The sequence below is a fragment of the Trichophyton benhamiae genome, assembly GCF_000151125.1.
Source record: "Trichophyton benhamiae CBS 112371 chromosome Unknown Abenha-G-c-322p01.r1, whole genome shotgun sequence".
In the NCBI taxonomy this organism is placed as follows: domain Eukaryota; kingdom Fungi; phylum Ascomycota; class Eurotiomycetes; order Onygenales; family Arthrodermataceae; genus Trichophyton; species Trichophyton benhamiae.
The window spans coordinates 778570-799864 of NW_003315110.1; the positions used below are offsets into that span (position 1 = coordinate 778570).

General features: G+C 49.4%; 8 protein-coding genes across 8 annotated transcripts; 3 read left to right on the plus strand and 5 right to left on the minus strand.

The window, feature by feature from the left end:
- Nucleotides 1-45: 45 nt before the first annotated feature.
- Nucleotides 46-876, minus strand: ARB_06099 (uncharacterized protein; the record flags this gene model as incomplete). The annotated part of the gene is made up of 1 exon (XM_003015741.1): nt 46-876. The coding sequence occupies one exon, from the start codon at nt 874-876 to the stop codon at nt 46-48; it is 831 nt and encodes a 276-aa protein (XP_003015787.1).
- Nucleotides 877-3451: 2575 nt separating this feature from the next.
- On the minus strand, nt 3452-4030 carry ARB_06100 (uncharacterized protein; the record flags this gene model as incomplete). The annotated part of the gene is made up of 1 exon (XM_003015742.1): nt 3452-4030. One exon carries the CDS (start codon nt 4028-4030, stop codon nt 3452-3454), a length of 579 nt encoding a protein of 192 aa, XP_003015788.1.
- Nucleotides 4031-7593: 3563 nt separating this feature from the next.
- Nucleotides 7594-8599, minus strand: ARB_06101 (uncharacterized protein; the record flags this gene model as incomplete). The annotated part of the gene is made up of 2 exons (XM_003015743.1): nt 7594-7837; nt 7905-8599. 2 exons carry the CDS (start codon nt 8597-8599, stop codon nt 7594-7596), a joined length of 939 nt encoding a protein of 312 aa, XP_003015789.1.
- Nucleotides 8600-9429: 830 nt separating this feature from the next.
- ARB_06102 (uncharacterized protein) lies at nt 9430-10635 on the plus strand (the record flags this gene model as incomplete). Its single annotated transcript, XM_003015744.1, has 1 exon — nt 9430-10635. The coding sequence occupies one exon, from the start codon at nt 9430-9432 to the stop codon at nt 10633-10635; it is 1206 nt and encodes a 401-aa protein (XP_003015790.1).
- A 1741-nt stretch (nt 10636-12376) lies between these two features.
- On the minus strand, nt 12377-14146 carry ARB_06103 (uncharacterized protein; the record flags this gene model as incomplete). The annotated part of the gene is made up of 4 exons (XM_003015745.1): nt 12377-13058; nt 13209-13333; nt 13400-13740; nt 13819-14146. The coding sequence occupies 4 exons, from the start codon at nt 14144-14146 to the stop codon at nt 12377-12379; spliced, it is 1476 nt and encodes a 491-aa protein (XP_003015791.1).
- Nucleotides 14147-16178: 2032 nt separating this feature from the next.
- Nucleotides 16179-16841, minus strand: ARB_06104 (uncharacterized protein; the record flags this gene model as incomplete). The annotated part of the gene is made up of 1 exon (XM_003015746.1): nt 16179-16841. One exon carries the CDS (start codon nt 16839-16841, stop codon nt 16179-16181), a length of 663 nt encoding a protein of 220 aa, XP_003015792.1.
- A 907-nt stretch (nt 16842-17748) lies between these two features.
- Nucleotides 17749-19514, plus strand: ARB_06105 (uncharacterized protein; the record flags this gene model as incomplete). Its single annotated transcript, XM_003015747.1, has 4 exons — nt 17749-17778; nt 17851-17970; nt 18038-18224; nt 18301-19514. The coding sequence occupies 4 exons, from the start codon at nt 17749-17751 to the stop codon at nt 19512-19514; spliced, it is 1551 nt and encodes a 516-aa protein (XP_003015793.1).
- A 403-nt stretch (nt 19515-19917) lies between these two features.
- ARB_06106 (uncharacterized protein) lies at nt 19918-20982 on the plus strand (the record flags this gene model as incomplete). Its single annotated transcript, XM_003015748.1, has 2 exons — nt 19918-20262; nt 20410-20982. 2 exons carry the CDS (start codon nt 19918-19920, stop codon nt 20980-20982), a joined length of 918 nt encoding a protein of 305 aa, XP_003015794.1.
- Nucleotides 20983-21295: the final 313 nt, after the last annotated feature.

Below are 21295 nucleotides of genomic sequence, written 5' to 3' on the forward strand. Positions count from 1 at the left end.
GCGGAGGGAGAGCGGTAATTGTGGTCAGTCGAGCTTCATTCTGTGTCACACATGCTGCGGTCGTTCATGTAGCCGTGTGTTTGCAGTGCTGGGTCTAGTTCTCGTCCCTAGATCGGAGCCACCATCGCTTTCCACAATACCAATTTTGGGGTCTGGAATCTGTATGTCTAGGGAGAGGAATCCGGTCCGTCGGGGTCCCCATATCTTGACACCTTCAGCAGCACCAACTTCACGGTTCCACTTATCAATCCATGCTTCAAGGCCCTTGATTCGAGATTTGATGCGACTGGCACCTAGATCATCCCATACCCAGCCAGTGAGGAACCCCATTATCCCATCAAACCAGTTACGCGCAGCATATGGATCAAACGCATTGATGAGCTCCTGATTTATCTTGGTGATGATGGTTCGGAACTCCTGTTCGCCCAACAATGGGTCAAGAATCTCTGGGTATAAGTTAGAAAAGGTAGGCGCAAGGTCTCCTTTGACCATCCAGTCCCGCCGTATCCGGATTACTCGTGTATGAACGTAATCCTCTGAATTTAGGGAGACATGGGTGTTCATGTGCGGAAAGCATGGATGTGCTGGTCCCCAGCTCAGTTCTTCTGTGGCGTCACCATTAGGGGGCCCGCTAGGCGATTGAGGGTTTGTTGAGGCGTTATTGGCATTTACAGGGGGCACGGCAATGAATGTCTGCGGTCTAATAGACAGGTGAGAGTTGACGTGTCGAGGTGTTTCTGGAGGGTCGTCCGGGTGCTGTTGTGCAGCTGGACTGCCATTCATCGAGAAGAGGTTGCCATTTCTGACTGCATAGGGACGCTCTGGTGGCCTTAAGTGATTGTTCTGTCCTGCAGAAGCTCCTGAATAGTTGACCATTTCAATTCCTCCCCAAGTATCTGCACGTTTATGCCTGCGAGGGAGTCCGATGCTGGTACGATTAACAGCGTCAGGTTCGTCGACGTCTGTCTTAAGAGGTATACTCGCTACACTGGACCTCTGGGAAAGAATTCTCCGACGCTCAGGGAGGGTAAGTAGCGGATCTGCGTCCCTTTTTGGCTGAGTATCGCCTGTGAGAGCTGTACGTTGCTGTCGAGACGAGCGAGCGGCGGAGCGTGGAATGTAATTAACCGGGTTCCAGAGACTCGAAGAAGGGGATCTTCTGGCGTATTTGAATAAGGGGAGCAAAGGAGACGGCTGGTCGTGAGACTGCTGACGATGGCAGTGGATGCGGCCCTGAGGGAGAGGAGTCGAAGTTTTGCGAATGTACAGCGGCTCTGGGCGCGCCGGAAACGAAGCCTCGAGGTCTGCGGAGTATTCAGGCGTCAGGACCGGGACGAGAGGGATGTATGTGTGGGATTCGTCGCCTTCAGCCTCCCGCGATGATACGGTTTGTGAACGTCTGGCGGTTGAAAAGGCCGTTTTTGTGGTGCGGACAGGACTTTCTTCTGCAGAAGGAGGAACGTCGTTGGTGTCGCGCTAGTGCCACGGAAAGGGGTCAAAAGTGGTGCGGCAGCGCTCGGCGCACGGCATAGACTGTTCGGGGCACGGCGAGTTTCCCGCGCCATAAGCAGCATAGAAGTAGACCAAAGAAAAATAATTAATGACAAACAAACAACAAAAGATGGACAAAGGAGTGGGAGAAGATGCCGGCTGAAGAGTTAAAAAAGGACAGGAGAGACAGAACAGGGGGACAAGAGAGAGAGAGAGAGAGGGAGAGAAATTGAAAGAAGGTCTGCTAGGTCTGTGTTCAAGCGAATGGTTGTGTCATCCGTTCCTCCGCTGACCGGCCTCTTGTATTGTGATATGTAGGATGCAGTGGCATGCCCGCGAGGCCTAGGGGTTACATGATGAGTCCAAGGGAGCAAGAGGAGCTATGTGCAGCCTGAAGGTGGGAGAAGAAAAGAAAGGGCCCTGCGCAGGGACAACTGCGGAATGGGCTGCCCTAAATATAAGTCTCCCAATCCCGCTCCAACGCTCCAAGGCTCGGTTCGTTCCATCACAGATTACATGGGGGGGTGGAGGGAAGGAAACCTTGGAAGGGATGCCTTGGGATCGAGAGTGGGCTGCGCAGCGAGTTTAACTAAAAGGCACATAAACATAGCCATGCATTTCTGTCACATCGACGTTGGCTCGCGGGAATTGAGGAAGGCTCTTTTTGTCTTTGCTTTTTTGGCTCTTTTTTTTTTTTTTTTTTACGGACCAGAAGAAGGCCAGGCCAATGGTTCCTTACGATAACGAGCCGCCCTCAAAGATTTTACTTTGGTCCCTGCTAGCAGGAGACAAGACGAGGGCTATGAGATGCGAGTTTGCGCATGCTTGGGCTGCCCGACCTTGCTTCACTATCCTTGCAGGTAGCTCAGGGAACTGAAAACTGAAAGCAAGGAAAAAGGGGAATGGAAACCTAAGGGGTACGGAATCCTTTTGGGCAGACAGACGACTCTTTTTCTCACTCCCTCATGCCAAGTGCGATGCGGGTTTGGAGTTTAATTTTGTCCTCAGAAACGGACAGGAGGTAGAGGCGGCTTCCACGTTCTGCGTCCCCATTTCCATCTGCGTTAAATCAAGTGTCGTGTGCGGTGTTTACGATGACGACGGATCGCAAAGACACATCCCGTTGACCGCGGGCCCAGTTTTCCGCAGCGGCCGGGCCAATAGTCAGTCCTGGGGTCGCGGAACCAGGTACCGATTACGGGTCGGTTGCATAAGCGACTAGCTCAGGAATCTTTTTGCTCCAGTGGATAGTAACCGTCAGGATATGACAGGTTACAACCCCCAGGCACCGGCTTAGCGGAGGTAATCCTACTTATATCAGCTTACCTACGGAGTTCTCAAACTTCAAAACAAGGGACCGTTCCGCGTCAGCAGCTGCCAGAAAAGATCCCCTCGGCAACAGATGCGCTCGATACTCCATGCCGCCCGCCAACACTACCCATCCCAAGCGCTACAAGAGCGCTACTATTATCAACCCTAATATAAGGTACATCCCTTTTGATAGCGCGGGCGATGACTAATAAGTGGGTCTTCCGGAGAATTAGCATACTGATTGGCCAAAGCTCCGGATAAACCTCCGGCGATACGATAGTCCGAGTGTTTATTTTTGCAACCAGGCTGGACGGCAAGCGAAAACTTGAGTATTTGCCATTTTGTTTATTATAAAGAAAGGGGCTGATATTATAAGTCTATGTACAGGGGTATGGGGATGGGGGCCTTCCGAGGTTGGAGCGAGATGGTGACACCGAGAAAAATAAGAGAAAAAATAAATAAAAAGGATCACCATGTGGCACTTGGATTCTAGCCGGCAAAAAAACAAGGAAAAAATGGACTCAAGCTCGAGGGGAAACACGATCAGTTGTTTCTAAGTGGCCCCTTTGTTGAGGCAGCCAACCATATCCCACAGGAAGGACCCGGTTCAATGGCTCTGGCACTGATGAACTCGAGCTAGAGTTGCTAGTTATCTGGATGGGGTGGCCAACCTTTCACTGTCTCGCATTTCTGGTGGATGGTCAGCATCTGGCTCCCTCCCTGCCATATACTGGCTCAGCCTGCTCACTTCCCTGACTAGCATCCCCGTTAAAAAGCCAATCGCTCCCCTGGCTGCGGTCCCACTTGGGCTCGAAGGGCCGTCCTCGTTGGGAGTCAACTTGTTAGCCTCCTGGCAGACAAATCGGTGGCGAGCCTCCGAGACCCTTTTGTCGACCGAAACAGTGTGGTTGACGAAGCATGCCCTGCTAGGTGATATTTCTGCTCCCAGGGGAAACATCTGCGACAAATAGTGCTGGTTAAACAAGTGCCCGTGGCCATCCCCGCAGATGAACACCCGTCCAGCATACTTGTTCTTGGGGTTACTTATACTACGTAGAACCCCCCACTGAGGAACGGGGTCATTCTTATTGACATAGTGTTCGATGTGCCTGATCACTCCTCCGGTCCCAGTGTCGTTCAAGGGATTATTGAAATGGTCTGCGGCTGACCCAAAGGTATAGATTTCAAGTTTGGCCATCTGCTTCGCCGGCAGGTCCGCAAACAACATGTCCAGCGCCAACGACGCGACGATCGCGCCCTGGGAATGGCATATCAGGACGACCTTCTGGACTCCTGGGTCGACTAGTACCTTTTTGAGGTAGTCGTATGCAACTCGAACGTCGTAAGTATTATACGAGAATGTCCGCTGGATGATACATTCAATCAAGTCCCCAACAAGACCGAAGGTGCGATTTTGGATACCCGTGATAGGACGCCGGAATATCTCGGCCAGCTGCCTGCAATTCTGTTCCAGCCCATAGGAACTACATATACCCAAAAAGTTGAAGTTTGTTATTAAGTGGGGGTAACAATTAACAGGGAACAGGTGGAGCGGGAAGTGAGCCTTACGTTACTACGACCCCATTGATAAATATCCAACGCTCCTCCGTAGAATACCGAGCGTTATATGGACCCGGCTCGGTGTGGAAAATGGCTGGCCCGTGGAAAGGGGCGCAGGCCCAACCCGCTATTCGGAGATTTACCAGACATAGGCCACAGCTAATTGCTCCTGGCAACAGCAATATTGACAGGCAGGAGATAAGCAGGAGAATTGCTTCGAGTAAAGAAACGAGCACTAAGCCAACCAGGTTTAGTATGCTCCGTTTTCCGAGGTATAGTTCGTCCGTCGGTCTGGGAGCATGCAAGGGCCGGAAGATATTTGGAAGCTTCGGAAGCAGCTGAAGACAAGTCTGTAGATCCCTCCTTAGTCGCTTTAGCGGGCTGTCTCGAGCCTTTGGCTGACTGGCGATCGATTCTTTGTCAATCTGGGACGGGATTAAGCGAACGCGATGACGGGCGAGCCTCGGGGCCCCGGTGATCTGCTCTGCCATTCTCTCTCAACAAAGAATTAATTAAAAAATAAATAAATAAATAAATAAAAACCCAGGTGGAGGCGGCCTTGTACAGGAACAACGAGTGACTGCTATGTATATTGCCACGGTGCAATATAACTTTGCCTAGACAAACGCAAGAGAAGTACGGACTGGCAAACGAGTGTAAGCTCAAACGTGCACGCGGTTAAGGATAGATATTAGGCCCCGAGGTGACTGCTTGTTATCACCGGAGGAGCAAAGGGGTCACATCCAACCCTGGCCCTCGAGGTGCAACAGGCTACAATCACAGAAAACGAAGAAAGCGCCACCATGGACTCGGTGATGTGCTGTTATAGGGAAAGAATGCGCTTATCTATGCTATGGGCAAACGGCGAAGTGAAAGAAGCCGGAGGTCACAGCAGAGGCGAGCTTTTTATACTTACAAGCTTCCTGCCGCCTGCGCCTGTCCGCTGCTGCAAGTTCGCCGCATCCTGGATGCTCGCGTGCCTCCCAGGTGGTACATGTGATGCATGGTAACCTTGATAGCCATGGCCAGTTCGCTTCCCAGCTGACACGGCGGCCTCTCACTTGGCAGAATACTACCAGAGGCCTCGATGCTGTATATCGTCTATACACACCTGTAGGGAATGACTGATCAGCGGCCGCGCGATGGCGGTTGTTGGGGCTTGTGTCCTGGCCTCCGCACGCCCTTACTTCTCCAAAACACCGCAAGCTTCGACTAACAACCAACTTTGGTTGACTCCATTTAGTTATGGAACCTACTAGCGTCGTCAGGTGATGCGTTTTCATTCGCCCGCCAGAGTTTGATCTGCTCAGGGGCTCTTCAGATCCAACGCTGCAAAGGCTTGAACCACTACTGGTTATCTCGAAGACCAAAGACCGTCTGATCCAAGTACTTTGTGAATCTGCCCCCATCTAGAGTGGCTACCTGGCCACTTCTACGCCCACTTGGCAATGTCTGACTCCAGTAGCGACGATGACTCCTTTGAATGCGATACGTGTACGCGTCGTTTCGCTACCTCGCGTGCCTGTAACCAACACATGGATGCTACAAACCACAGGGCGCCAACCTTTGACTGTGAGGTCTGCCACAAGACGTTCCGTACTCAACCTGCGGCGAACCAACACATGGATGCCGTCGGCCATTGGGAACAAGACTACTACCCTTACGAATGCGACACCTGCACAAACAGATATACGTCGGAGGCAGCCGTCCAGAAGCACATGAAGGATGCCGGGCACTATAAATACTATTGTAAGGCCTGTGAGAGGAAATTTGAGAACAAGAATAATCTAAACATGGTGAGGCTTATTTTCTACTTTCCTGTACAATCAGTGAGGTGTAAAGATCTGATATCAATTTCCCATGGCCGCAGCACCTCAGATCGAGGGTCCATGTAGGCAAAGGTATCAAGTGCCCCTTTTGCAAAACCGGGTACGCGACCGCCAGTGGCCTCACACATCATCTTGAACGAGCTGCTTGCCCAAACGCACCGTACATGAACCGGGAAATCATTCTCCGAAAGGTCCGTGAATGTGATCCGTATGGGCGCGTTACCCTCAAGCAGCTCGAATGGCATCCAGAAGACAACTCTAATTATTCTGCCACCGATCAAGCCTTCAATGGCTCGTCCTGGCAATGTTATCTTTGCCCATCTTGTTTCAAATCCCGTCATGGTCTGAACCAGCATCTCAACTCTCCCGTACACAAACAGAAGGTCTATCGTTGTCCCAACCACCGAAGCCAGTGCGGCAAGGAGTTTGTGACACTTGCTGCATTATTTCATCATCTGGAGAGTGAATCCTGTTCAGTCGTGAGATTTGAGACTGTTCAGAAGGGCGTGAACGATATGTTCCTGAAAGGGAAAATGATAACATTTTGATAGTAGCTATCAATCATTCGACATGATACCAAGTTCTTTTTAGGCACACAGGGTGGGCCGCATTTCATTTGTCTTCGTTATACTACTACATGCATTTCACCCTTTACAGACCAGTGTTTCTACGTCTCATTTGGTATCTGCAAGAATATTCAATACAATATTTCCTTTTGTTCCCGGCGCAAATCCAATCAGGGGAAATGGTACTTTAATGCCTCGTCTACAGGATGAGTATCCCCAGGTGGTTTCTCCGGCCTGCCCTCGCGGATACTGATGTGAGACTCAAATATATCATTATCTATTTCAAGTTTAGAGAGCAGTGACTTGCGCCTAGGGACTCAAGATCCCCATTGGACACAAGGAGCTTGCTGTCTCTAAAGGGGTAACAAGGCCTTTGTTACTTCGACTAGGTCAACACTGGCAACGAACCCAGGACTTAGCTTGACTTGAATCTGTGATACTCTGGATGACTTTAACCTGAAAAGTAATTCCAAAGACAGGGTATCTACGTGAATCAAACATGTAGAATAAAGATACGGATAGAGCTGTAAGGCTAGCGGTGTATAACAATATTATTATGATTCTATATTTCTACATATCTGACCAGGGAATGCTTAAACTAAATATATGAATAAGCGCTGGGATTAAGAAGAATAGTAACCCACAGAGTTGAGATACATGCAAAGAAAAGCCCCCATGGCAATTAGCTATATCCAAAGCAAACATACATGCCGTTGATGCATTAAACAACCAATCCAAACACCGTCCCAGCCCCATGCCAATATCAAGATATCTAAATAAGTTTAATCATACACAGCATCGTTCAGCTCTCGCCCACATATTATTATATCTTACATCTATTGATTCTCTCTGGCCGCTCCGCCGCTGGCACGCCACCAGATGTCTCCTCCCCATTTCAGCAGCCGTTCGGCCGCTGCTGTAGGGGTATCGACAGCCGGGCGAATGTCCAGGAAGAACACGGGCTCTCCCGTAGGTTCGGGCGGGCCGGAGTAATAGTCAATCACATATCGGATCTCCTTATCTCCTTGTGGAGTTTTGCGCAGAACATACCAATCATGTCTGTCGAACGGGGGAGCAGTACTGGAATAACCCGTTAGCCAGGCAGTCATAGAAAGAGCCTTCACTATATATATGACGGTATGCTTACCCGAATTTAGAAGGGTACACTCTACCCAGCAACTGGAAAAACTGAGCCTTGGGAGTCAGATCCTGTGGTCGACCCATGAATCTAGCTAGACGTGGCTCATCATCGGTCTCACCGCCAGCACCGGATCTCATTCTCTCCCGCTCCAGGTCCATGGCTAGATTTTCCGATCCACGTCTGCATTTTTGCCAGCCTTGAACTAGACCCTTAGAGAAGGTACGCTCCCAATCAACGATTTCCTGCCATGCGCCTTCGTTCAGGAAGTTATGTACTGACACCATAGACTCGACTGCATCCTGTGGCGTGTCCGTGTACCCTTTCCGAAGCATGGCATTGTACATTTGCTGGGGAGAAGGATATTCCCATTTTGCGCCGGAGCTGTCACCACGTGGAATGGACGATGGCTCTCGATCCACGGACAATTCGACTGTTTGATTCGGTGCTCGAGATTGAGATATGTCGGCGAACATGTAATTGAGTGGATTCAACATTGAAAGTTCGGACTTTTGTTCAGGCTCAGGGGCCGAAGGTGTTGCATTTTGCGGTTTCGCGGAGGTTGATGGAGGAACGTAGAATGGTGAATCCTTGGCTCGAACTGGACATGATCCTTCTGGTATAGGCGTGGCATTGGTATTCATGGGCTGGCCATGCTGTACGGGACATCGAGACTGGTATATATATGTCAGGTTATTCCTCATTCAAATTGAGAGACAGAAGGGAGGTTGCTTACGGGGGTCGCATCACTAGGTGACGGAGTAGGAATTTCAGGCTGCTTCACAGCCGGTGTTGCCGATGCCCAGAACCAGCCCATTGTTATTCCCTGGATGGGTTTAATTCACAGGAACTATAACGATTCAATTATGGATAAGTCCTTGATGAAGATGAAGATGATGAATAGTTCAATAAGGTCGCAGTCCAGCATCTTTTTTTCTCGTCGCAAATAAAAAAAGTTTGATAAGGCAATCACGTGATACTAATCGATCTACATATCAATAAGGTTTAAGTAGAATCTGGCTGCCAAGCATTTAAGGTTGGTTTCCATCGGATGATAGATATATTTTCATAGCTTCCACGTCCCGTCAACACGTCATATCTCAATTGTTCCAGCACGTCTCGCGACCCAAAAATCACAGTATGCCTCTCAACATCTTTCGCCATGCAAATTTTAATGTTGATGCACTCTGCCAGCTCGCAAGTTCTTTACGGGTTGGGAGATGCTGCTGTTGCGATGTTACTCAAGTACCAGTAGGCGGCAGCTTGTACTGGGCAGTGTTCGTGGTATTTGACGATGGAGTCGAATGGGTGTTTCGATCTCCACGATATGATGGCACTATCCAGTCGCCAGAAACGATCCAAAAATTAGTAGCGAGTGAAGCAGCTACATTAAAATATATCAAGTCAAATTCAGCCATACCCGTCCCAGAAGTTTACGCGTATAGGTATGATCGATCTGGAAGTTTTCCTGGTATTCCGCTGATCACCAAAAAGCTGCTCGAAAGACAATAGTGTTGGAGTACCTTATATTTTAATGAGTAAAGCCAAAGGCTCCCCTCTCAGCACAAAGTGGAAACCACGGGGGTCACAAAAATCGGCCCTATCGTTAAAAGAAAAGGCAAAGGTCTTATCTCAACTGGGTTCCATAACGTGGCAGCTTTCTCAGCTCAGATTTGAAAAGATCGGCTCACTTTTTGAGGAAGAAGATGGCCATTTTCGGGTAGGGAGCTGTTTATCACGGGGACTGGTGGACTTTGACAGAGATAGCTTGGATGAATTACCCCGGGGGCCATTCTCCTGTGAGAACGAATACGTTGACGCCCTGGTATTAGGATTTTTGCAGCATGCCGAGTGTCTCCAGCTTCACCACCACTGCTTCTTCGCGCCCCTGCCGACCCGCAAGAGATATAACAATGATCGCGAATATCGCAGAGCATGCGAGCAGTGGAATAATTTTGTTACTCTTGGTTCCAAAATCGATGGCTCTGATAATCGCACTGACTACATAGTAGTCGGAAATTTTTTACGTGCAATAGCATCAAAATGGACGATGAAAGGAGCAGCGGCAGGCCCCCGGGATACCAACCTTGAATTTACCTTGCATCATCCTGATCTCAATGTGAACAATATATTCGTGGATGACGATTGCACAATTACGTGCATCATTGACTGGGCATTCTGCTCATCCGTCCCTTTGTCGGTCCTTCTCATGGCGCCTGGTCTTCCGCAATCCCGGGACGAATTGGAGGCCCCTTTAATTGCTGCTTTTGAAGATGGACTAAGTAGATCGATATCTACAGGAGATATAATATCTTCCAGGCTACGAGCCTTTCCGAGTCGCAGATTCCTTTGGTTATTCTATCGGCTAGTGAGCTTTGATTCCTCGGGAGACTACTCTCAGTTCAAAGAGATCTGGCGGTTAAGTGACCAAAATAATCTGGATTTCTCGACTTTTTTTCAATCACAACAGCGATCGGATAGCTACATAAAAAAGCACGATGAAATGAAACAAGACGATGAATCTATAGACCGCGTAATGCGTCGTGAGGCAGCCTACTTTCAGAGGGACATGGTTGGGCTGACAGTATCGAGGAAATTGACACTAGTTTCCGAATGGACATCTCGGTACCGCAAGAACGATAATAAAGGTATACGACGCAGCGGGAGCATATTTGTAGCAGATGACAGACTTTGGAAGTGGGTTTTAAGGTCCCTAGAGCAAGTGGAAGGTCTGGAATAGGAGCTTATCGTGTTATATCTTTTCTCGAATGTATTCGGCATTGATGTTTTCGACCTGCCCGGTGGCATCATCTCTAACCTGCCATTTTCGTTAATTCCATAATAATCTAAGCTTCGAGGTAAAACATACTACGTGTAGTTGAGTGCTAGACGTCTCATTATCAATTATACCGGTGTGCCATTCGCTTTCTACTGCTAAATCAGCTAAACCGTACTCCGTATATTATTGATACGTAAACCATACCTCCCTGGCGGCAATAATACACTGCATCCCCGGCTGGATAATATGCCTTTTTCCTTGAGTTTGTAGGAGGCGTTGGCAGATCGGGAGGCGTAGGTGGCTGGGGGCGCTTCTTCGGCATTTCTCCAAACAACCTCAAAAAATATTCCTTTCGCTGACTGCATTTTATGAGGATGACCCAGACAATATAATATTCTTTACTTTCGGCCCCTCATGTGATGAGCCTATAGAGACCACGATACCCCTCCATTATGTCTAGCTATTTTATTGGCAAGTAATTGGACAATGCAAGACGATCACTTGCTTTAGGCTGCCTTGCAGCGAAGAGCATCCATGCATCCACTTGGCGATGCAGCAATACAGCATGCCGAAATCAACTCATTGGCCCTCATGGTAGAGAGGAGGCCATTACGAAAGCCACTCCCTGAGCTTCTACGGAGTACTCTTATACCTGACCGATACCCACCAAGCCACGGATAACGTCTCTTGGTCAGTCTCGAATGGAGACCTGTGATCTCAAGATGGAGGTCGCCGACCTTAAGGCCCATCCTATATATAGGCAGAAGTCCGCCGTTTCCTTCTAGTGCGTCTATTAGCCAGAATCCGCCCAATTAACTATCTGGGGATATGCATTGCCAGACCTGCGTGTGATCCTTGTTCGCGAGATACTTACCAAGGATAAATGGTATTCACCACATTAGTTATCTCATCTGCTCCGCTCGCCCACTAGCGACCTTCATATAAGAGACGGCCGGAACTCCTAAAGGATAGGGTGATAGAGAAACATTGGAAGTATAAGTACTTACTGTGGTAAGCTCGTGTGTATGTACTGCAAATCTGAAATATTGAGATTTAGTTAATAGCTATCAACCAGAACTACCTAACATGTTACACATGAATTATTCAGGCAGAAAGGGATATCCCATCATTGTTGTTGAAACTAATCACTGTGAATTTACCAATTTGGATAGAGATGGGAGAATACTTGAGGTCTATCTACCAATAGCGCCGGCGGCCGTGTGCACCTAGATCTCTCAAGGTTGGCTAAAATTATAGTAAAATGCGACAAATTTTTTATGAATTAGTAAAGATAGCAGCTTAGCAGTTAGAAAATCTACCTCTATAAGAAAGCCAAGTAACTCTTATTTATATTAGTTATAGATATTTTTGGCCTAATAATGTAAAAAATTACCAAAAACAAGTATCCAGTACTTAATATACTAGAGTAGGTAAGTTCAAAGCTTGTATTAGATAGATATAGTATCTATAATACAATTTAAAGCCCGTTTTAAGTCGTCTATAAACTTTGCAAGCAAGGCATAAATGAGTGACTCCGAGAAAATCAATCAAAAGCTCATAATAGCTGAGTGAAGATAAAACAAAGCTCTAGGTGGTATATACTTGAACGCCAGGCGGTGTAGAAGTTCCGGAATAAAACAATAATAAATCAAAAAAAAAAAAATTAAAAAAAAAAATTACAGTAGTCAGGGCCGCAGGACATTTATCCAACGATCTCGCAGATGGAGCTGAAAGACTGAGCCTCGAGCCATATTTTCCTCCAAATATGGCCATGTAGCTGACCAGCATAAAGATATCCGTGCATCACAGACTCAACTTCTTCCCAACTCCGCCAGTGCTGTAAAACAATGATATCGTGCAGTAATTCCACCAGCCATTTCCGTAGCGTCCGGTCCCACGCGCCAGAAATGCTGATGAAAGCCGCCCAGGCTAGCAAGGAGCGATCTTCATTCGAGTGTTCGGATAGTGGCTTCACAACACATTTAGCAAGGGCGTCTTTCAGGTGTTTTGTCATTGCCCTTCCGGTTCCAAACTCAGGCGGGGAGACAACGAAGCAGGAGTTGAAGTAGGATAAGGCAGTAAGCCGAGCAACGGATTCTATTGGGTTGTCCTTTAATATATCCTTGTCCGCGACACCTTGGGCCTCCGGTGCGCGGTAAGGGTAGTCTAAAAGTTCGTATTCCATCTCGTGGGCCTTCATGAGGAACATTTCATATTCTATGTCTGAAAGTCCCGAGGCATCTGTACGGTTGAAGATTTCAAAGAAAAAAACATGGCGGATTTCTTGCATGAGGGAGATTAACTTGGGGCTGAGGTGTTTATTAGCGCATAATGTTTTGTTAAGGTGACGTAGTTGGGAGTTTGGCGGAGGTTCGATTCTCTCCCTAATTTTAGGCGGAAGGGGTCGAGGCTCCCAGGCCAAGGGGAATATTGGGCGGCTTAATAAAGTGTATGCGGCTTTGAGATCACACCTGTGGGTTGGTTAGCTTAGCAGCAGCTCTTTATACAGCCCGTAGAAGACGGGATATACTTACGTTAAAACGGCCCCTATGCCACGGGAGCCTTGCGCAGCCATGTTTAGAATCCCACCACGGTAGTCAACTATTTTCTTCATGCCCTGCCAGTGAACTCTGGCTTCTTCAAATAAAGCTAGTGTTAACTATTTAATAGCGAGGTGAGGTGTTAGACCAAGTGATGTCACAAAACCAGGGGAGTATTGCCATACCGTTGCAGATATAAGACCTGTCACTATATCTATTGCGGTGTCATCGACTGCTTTCATCGGGTCTGGGTCTTGCAGTTTCCGGTTCATCTCCGCTATACACTTGGCCTTCATAACGTAGTATGTAGGGTCTAGTAGCATAGCTTCATCTTTATCGGAGCCTGCCAGCGATATTGAATGATGCTGTTCAAAGATCGCTTTGTGCGCGGCGCTGAGGGTCATCTGGGCAAAAAAAGAAGCAGACGATGAAAGAGCCGCAACCCTCATTATGGCTAGCCGCTTCTTTGTCTCTTCTTCTTTTCTGGCTTCAATGGGGAAAGTCATGGGTATCAGGCAATGGTTGACTATATTCAGATGGTAAGACTTTTTGTTGCTCCACTTCACCGCAGTTCTATACTCGACGAGGAGGCCATGTCACTTACTATAATGTACCAGGTTGCCGACGACATTGCCTATTCCCTCAAAACCCTTGATAGTATCCATCGGATCTAGGGTTTGGTATACAGCGGTCGTCAGAGGGTTGTTGAATATATAGAGTACCTTTGATTCGTCCTTGCTCTTAAACGCGACCCATGAGGGCGGCGGCCTCACGTCTGCGACAGCGCCTGTTGCCGACTCCTCCTGGTCGTCTGTCTGGCGCTGGACAGAAGCTGTTGAACCAAGGGCGGCTCCCACTTCGTGCTTCTTGGACGCCTTCTTCGAGACTCGCTTGAGACCGGCGATTCTCTCTCGACGACGCACATCTCGCATTACGTGAGACCGTATCATCTTGCGGGTATCAGAACCCTTTTTCCCTTTCAAGGCGGCCTCATCATCCTGCCCGATAAAGGTGAACGACGGGCGCTCATAAGCCAGCGATTGTTCTGGAATGCCTTGTTAGCAAATGATATTCTATAAAAAGACATCCTCCCCCAGACTCGTATTAACTATCTTCTCCGTCAAAACGAAAATAATGAGTCTGGCCCAGCTACGACGAAAGCCATGCTTGAATGAACATCAACCCATAGCCGAGCTCAGCTCCCAGGAACAAGCGAGAGAGCGAGAGAGAGAGAGAGAGAGCACACAACAGGAGTGAGCCACAGCCAACAGCCAACAGCTAGCTAACAAACGTACCTGGCGACGGCCCTGGGCGAGCCGCGGGAGGCGTACCTCCGCCGGATGAGGAAGACGAAGAGGAGTTCGGCGACGCAGCAAAGCCAGTGGGAACGATGATGGGACTCTTCGGAGGAGCCATCCTGCAACCCGCTTCAGAGGGAGGCCGAGAGCGCCTTTGCCCGTCCTTCTTTTTGTTTCTTTTCCTTCGCTTTTCTTTGTCTCGTGCTTTCCGGTGCCTTGCTGGCGGTGCTGGCAGGGTTTGGTTAGATGGTCGACATGAGTGATCGACTGTCAGGACCGCGCTAGATCATGGAAATACTTATATTATTTATATACGTAGCGTGCGAGCACGCCGTTCCAGCGTCCTATCCGGCCGTCATCCAAAAGCAAAGACCCCGAAGAAAAGAAAAGAAAGGAAAGGAAAAAAACCGAGAGAAAGGGGGCCAGAGAAGGGACGAAAGGTCGCGGCTGGCGCACAGCAAGCAGAAACTCGCCTTTTGAGCGCCCGTATAAACCAGTTTTCCAGGCCGGCCGTTGGTTTACCTTGCGAAGCTCGTTTCTGGCTCCAGGGAGACAGAGAGAGAGAGAGGACTTACGCAACAGGGAGTTAAGTAATAGCAAATAGCAGTAGTTAATATATATAAATAAATAAGTATAAGTAAGATAATAAATATATGTCAATACCTAATATTAATGGTTTCGTTTCTGAGGGCCGTCGTCGTTTTTTATTTTAGCCTTCGACCGGCCCGTCTGGTTGGTGCGAGACCCACTGGGCAGCGCTGATGAGGTAGCATCTCTCGGATGTAGTATCTACCAGTCGGGCTGAGGATGGAGTGGATGGATGGATGCAGGCAGACAGGAGGCGAGGGGAGTTGACACTGGCAGCAGCTCTGGCTTGACTAGCTCGGACAAGTTACATACATAGTACTTAGTAGCTATTTAGTTATCGAAGTAAGTGCTTAGTTACATGGGACGGCCAAGGCGATGTCTTGCAGCTAACAACAGCAACAAGTAACACCGACAGCTCTAACTAGTTTGTTCAACGAGGGGACAGGGAGCGGCCAGCCAGACGCGGCTCTGGCCTGGCTGGGTTAATATGTATATAACGGACAGCTGGATACACTCCGCGGAAGGACGGATTGACGTGATGCGCAGCTGGGATGGGCCCCTGGCCTCAAACAGCTTCTTTTTTTTCTCTTTGACCAAGGGGCGCCACAACGCCCGGGGGGTCTCTCTATCTATCGGCGACGAGTCTAGGAAACAATATCGAGGGTAAGAGTTCTCGGCAACGGAAATAAGGGATCGGAGGTGTTGATACCCATTATTGCTGTCTGCTCAGCTTTTAAGTAGCCGTGAAAGGGAAAAAAAAAAAAACAAGAATTATCAGAAGCCTGCTGCCAAGAGAGGAAGTTTATCAGGCTTCAGGGTCTGTTTCATGTCTTTCCGTTCCGTATAGCATTAGTGTGTGGATGCGGGCGTAGCCTCTTCTGCACATGTAGCCGGCCGGCCCCCAACAATAATGCTATGAATAGTGTCGATGGGCTGCTGAAGGAGGGAGGGAGGAGGTCTGTCGATTGGGCAGGAGCCAAGGAATGCATGTGTTGCGTGTGCGTGCGTGTCGTGTGTGTGCGTGCGTGTGTGCGTGTGTGGAGAGAGAGATTGTCGGATGGGCGGCTGATGTTGAGATCTACCAGGCCCGGAGGTCGTCGAACAGTCGTGATAAGAGTGCATACCCCAGCACCAGGCCGATGCATATCCATACTTTATTTCTTCGAAACCAGCTCTCCCCGGCATCTCTCGCCCTCTGTCCACCCTCCACAACAACCCCTAACCCTGTGGCACTCCCACCGCCAGGCCTGCGTCGAAGAGCATTCGTCTCAGGTGAACAGGCACTGTTGTTGCTACCGTTGCCGCTGCTGCTGTTCTCGGCTAAGAAGGCTTCATTAGGGTCGGGTAATATCTGTCCCGTCGCTGGATCAACCCGGTTGTCCTTCATCCATTTCCAGTTCTCCTGGTCCAGCTCGGGCCACTCGGCTCGAAACTTCTTCCCTCCGTCTCCGGCCTTGATGTTCGCAATCCCCTTGATGGTTGACGTGACGCCAGGAACGGCTTTTGTATAAGAGCCGCCACCGGTAGAGTTCCACCATCTCGACCTCGCGGCGAATAACCTGCGTTCGGCATCGGAGGCACTCACGCTCCCAGTCGTCATCTCCTCGCTGTTCATAAAGGATAGCAGTCCGATCAGGATCGTCGACACCTCCCATGCCGGGTTGAAGGACTTTGGGTGGAAGTCACTTATACTCAGGCACAATCGTGTGGATGGCATGAATCGCCCGCTTGGCGTGTGCATTCTTATTGCTGGAGGCGCAAACGGATATTCAGGCGGGAATATTAGTGTACCCCAGTACTGGCCATTTTCGTACGGTGTCTGGGGTGCTCCTGTAAGTATGTAGTGCCATCTATGCGTTTCATCGAGTTAGCCGGCGAGCTCAATCTGGAGAGGACCAGGCCAGGGGTTCACCCCGTTAAAAGGAAAAAAAAAAAAAAAAAAAAGCGAATTAAAAGAGCGTTGCAAACGTACTCTAGTATATTGGACTCTGACGGATGTGCAACAATGTATGGAGGTGGGTTCTTTTGGATATTTTGGTACTCGCGGGTGAGCTAGGATTCGGGATTTCCCGTTAGCATGGCCGTTAATGGGTCTGCCGTGATAGATCATATACTTACTCGCTTGGTGGCGGCTTTGGTGGCCATGATGCGCGGTAACCCTGGCCGGTCTAGCTGTCTCTTGCGCAGTAAGAATAGTTAAGGGGCGCCCTCGAGAGACGACAAAACGCGAGCAGCCTGAGAATTGTAAACCCGGAGAAGCCTGTCCTGCAGCCGACGAAGCTCCTGTCAACCAGTCCGCCGGGGACAATGCACTAGTATAAGCGGGAAGAAAGCGCCGATGCCAATGCCGATGCCGATGCTGATGCTGATGCTGACGCTGATGCCGAGAGAGAATGAAGATGAAGATCTTTCGATGTTTTCGATGCTTTTCGCTGCTTCTTTTCCCATGCAAGTCATGACACGTGACCCTACCTTCCGTCATACTCACGTGACGCTGCTTACATAGTTTTGCGAAAGTCGACGCCGCGAAGTTGCAGACAAGCAAAAAGGACGACGACGAAGCGGACGAAGAAGCGCTTCAAAGGGAGAAAAAAGAGGAGGCTGACGGCCATTGACAGACGCAGTCGACAGCTGTTGCAGAAGCCGCAATGGTTTCTTCATCCAACGGCGGAGACGAGGTAAGATCTGCCCGGGAAAGAGAAACTCGATTGGACCATCCGGCTTACCCTGTTTATGTCTTGTTTGCCTAGATCTTCGACCGTCTTCGAAACCCGGAGGTAGACCCAAAGGTGCTGGAGGAGCGCAAGAAAGCAGTCAATGAGCGGATAAGCAACATCTACCAGAAGGCCCAGGCTCGCCTGGCTGAATTGGTCAGTGCTGGTTGTCAATTGCGTTTGTCTGTGTTTGTGGCATTCGACTGATTTGTCCGGTATCCAGATCGACCAGAATTCTACATTACCATGCACCATTTCCTCCGTCCAAGTCCTCAATGCGCCGCATACGAGGCGGGGCTTTCTCGAGAAGGCTCTCAGCCCTTTGCTAAAGGAAAATAAAGACCGCACGCTTACCCTGGCCGAGACTCTGGAGGAGGTATCAAAATGCACAGACAGGCTCAGTCAATTCGGTAGGTCTCGAAGCTCACTCAAAATCTTCAAACCACTGAGATTTATGCGTGAATGTTCGCTAATCTCTACCAACAGACATTTTTGAACATCCAATTGGTATTCACCTCGATAAACCGTCACAAACCGACCCAAGCACCACTCCCACCGACATCAGTATATATCTTGCTACCAAAGAGAAATCTAGACTACTCGTGAAAACCGGAACCGACCTTGGAAACGCAGAAGGTTCGGCATACGCAAACGTCCTCTGGCGGAATATCCTTGGTGGTGCAGAAACTTTGAATCTCAATGCTTCCCTCGGCACACGCACAAGGTCGTCTTACCAGGCCATTTTCGAAACCCCGATTCTTAGTGATCCTAACTACCGATGGGAGACCGGCGTCGTCGCGAGTGACACAAAGAAACCCTGGTCAAGCCACGAAGAGGTGTTAAAGGGCGGCTGGACAAAGCTCCGGTGGTTGAATGGCCATGGCCACCGACAAGAGTTGGCTCTCAACGGCTTCTGGCGCCAGGTCACCGGTTTGGCTACTGATGCGTCTTTGGGTATTCGCGAAAACGCAGGAGATAGCGTGAAGACCAGCATCTCGCATACGTGGGTCAACGATCGTCGGGATAACCCCATTCTACCCACTAGAGGATTTTATGCAAAGACTCTGAACGAACTCGCTGGATGGGGTCCCTTGAAAGGAGACGTGTCTTTCTGGAAGTCAGAAGTGGAAGCTCAGACAGCGATTCCAGTCCCCATTCCACTAGTTAAGAAAGATTGCGGAATAAGTTTTACATCGAGCTTCCGTGCCGGCCTTCTGTACCCACTGGGCCTTGACTCCGACCCAAAACCTCAGCTCTCGAGGATCAACGACCGCTTCCAGCTTGGAGGACCAACAGATGTCCGTGGCTTCAGGCAATGTGGCCTCGGACCTCGCGGCGGCTCAGATGCGCTAGGTGGTGATGTATATGCAGCCGGAAGCGCTAACCTCTTCTTCCCTCTTCCCCGTGTTGGCGCAGACAAGCCTTTCCGGCTCCAAGCCTTCGTCAACGGTGGCCGCCTCCTTGCTCTGAAAACACCCTCCGGTGCAGCTCCCACTACCCATGCTGAGGTTCGGGAGAGTGTCTTCCATACCTTTAGTGAGCTTCAGAACGGCCTTCCAAGCGTTGCTGCCGGAGTTGGACTTGTTTATGCCCATCCTGCCGCCAGATTTGAACTGAACTTCTCGCTGCCGCTTGTCGTTAGGAAAGGAGAAGAAGGCAGAAAAGGCCTTCAGCTCGGAGTCGGAATCAGCTTCTTGTAGACTACCTGTATCAACATTCATATATTTTCCTATGTTCAAAAAAAAAAGAAAGAGGGCTTTTGAAATCCATTCTCAATTCATCCATCGCCATCAACACTTTGTAGGTTGTTAACTTTGACGTTTAGTTAAGAGTATCCACCACTGACTGATTGGCGCGGACCATCCAACTTTCCATCCTCCACCAAAACCAAATAAATAGGTAACCAGATAACAACGCCTGGAACCTGACAGCAACGACCATTCCGCAGCTTGGCCAGCGCATAACTTGTGCATTCTACTGATTTATCCCGCAGTTCAGTTCCAGTACACTCTGTGCGACAGACAATTGCCTTCTTCGACCCTTTCTCGCCCAGACACCGCCCGCTCTCCTTGGATTCGTGGCAACCTCACCGCAAAGGCCACCATGGCCGGGTTCTACCAGCAACAACAGCATCAACCGTACGGCGTCCCTCCACAGCAGCCCTCGGCGCAAAATCTCCAGTTCTATCCTTCCTCATATTCGTCGGTCTCGGGCCATACAACGCCCGCACAGGTCTCCTACGGCGGCTATGGAGGTAGCTCGTCATCATCTGCCTACCCCCCATTAGGTAGCGGAGGAGCGTCCTTTGGCGGATCAGCTGGCTTTGGCGGAGGTGCTGATGCCGTCAGTGGTCGAATGGGCGAGCAAGGAGGACTACGGATGGGATGGCTGGCTGCGTTTGGGACAGAAGGCTATGAGGATGAACCCCCGTTGCTTGAAGAACTAGGGGTAAATTTTGAGCATATACGCACGAAGGTAGGCGCTCACATCTACTTCGTTTGTTTCAATTCAGCGCGCGCGTACGTTTTTACTTTACTGACATCCAATGCTTGATAGACACTCTCGGTGCTAAATCCCTTCGCACGAATCGACCAGCACTTGATGGACGATAACGACCTCTATGGCGCCCTCCTTTACATTCTGCTGTACGGAACATTCCTCCTGTTATCAGGAAAGGTATTCTACGGCTACATCTACGGCGTAGCTGTTTTCGGATCAGTAATTATCCACCTCATCCTCAGCCTGATGTCACCTACCCTTGACCCGTCGACAAACGGAGTATCCCACGACTCCACAGGCATGAACATGAACATGAATCCTTCAGACGCTGGCCATGGCCATGGAGCCCAAGGGGGCCATTTCTCATCGACTCTTACTTTTCCTCGCTCCGCCAGCGTCCTGGGATACTGTTTCCTACCCCTTGTCCTAACCAGCCTTGTGGGAATCTTGATACCCATGGACACCGTATTCGGCTACTTACTTACCACCGCCGCTGTTGGGTGGTGCACGTACAGCAGTTCAGGCATGTTTTGCGCCGTAGCTCGAATGCGTGGTATGAGATTCCTAGTCGCATACCCTCTAGCACTGTTTTATGTTGTTTTCGGGATTATGGGTATCTTCTCTTCTAGAGGTGGCGGCACTCTAGTCGCTAAGGCTACTGGGGGTTAATACAGAAGAAAGGGAAAGCGTTCCACAAAATATATGACATTATATGACCCTCTTAATTACTCGTCTTACCTGGGTGAAAGCTGTGCGCATCGGCTTTGAGCTGTTCAGTATAGAGTAGCATCGTTTCAGGGGAGGTCCGGAGGTCCGAGGAAAACGGATGGGGCCAGCTATGTGTATTTGGGATGGCACTTAAAAATATGAGATATCCTGTGGCTATTTAATTATATATAAAGCGTTTTTATCTGAAAATCCCAGTACCCCTACCTTGTTGACTCCTTCTCCCGGCTGTGGAAACCTGGCATGTAACCAACCT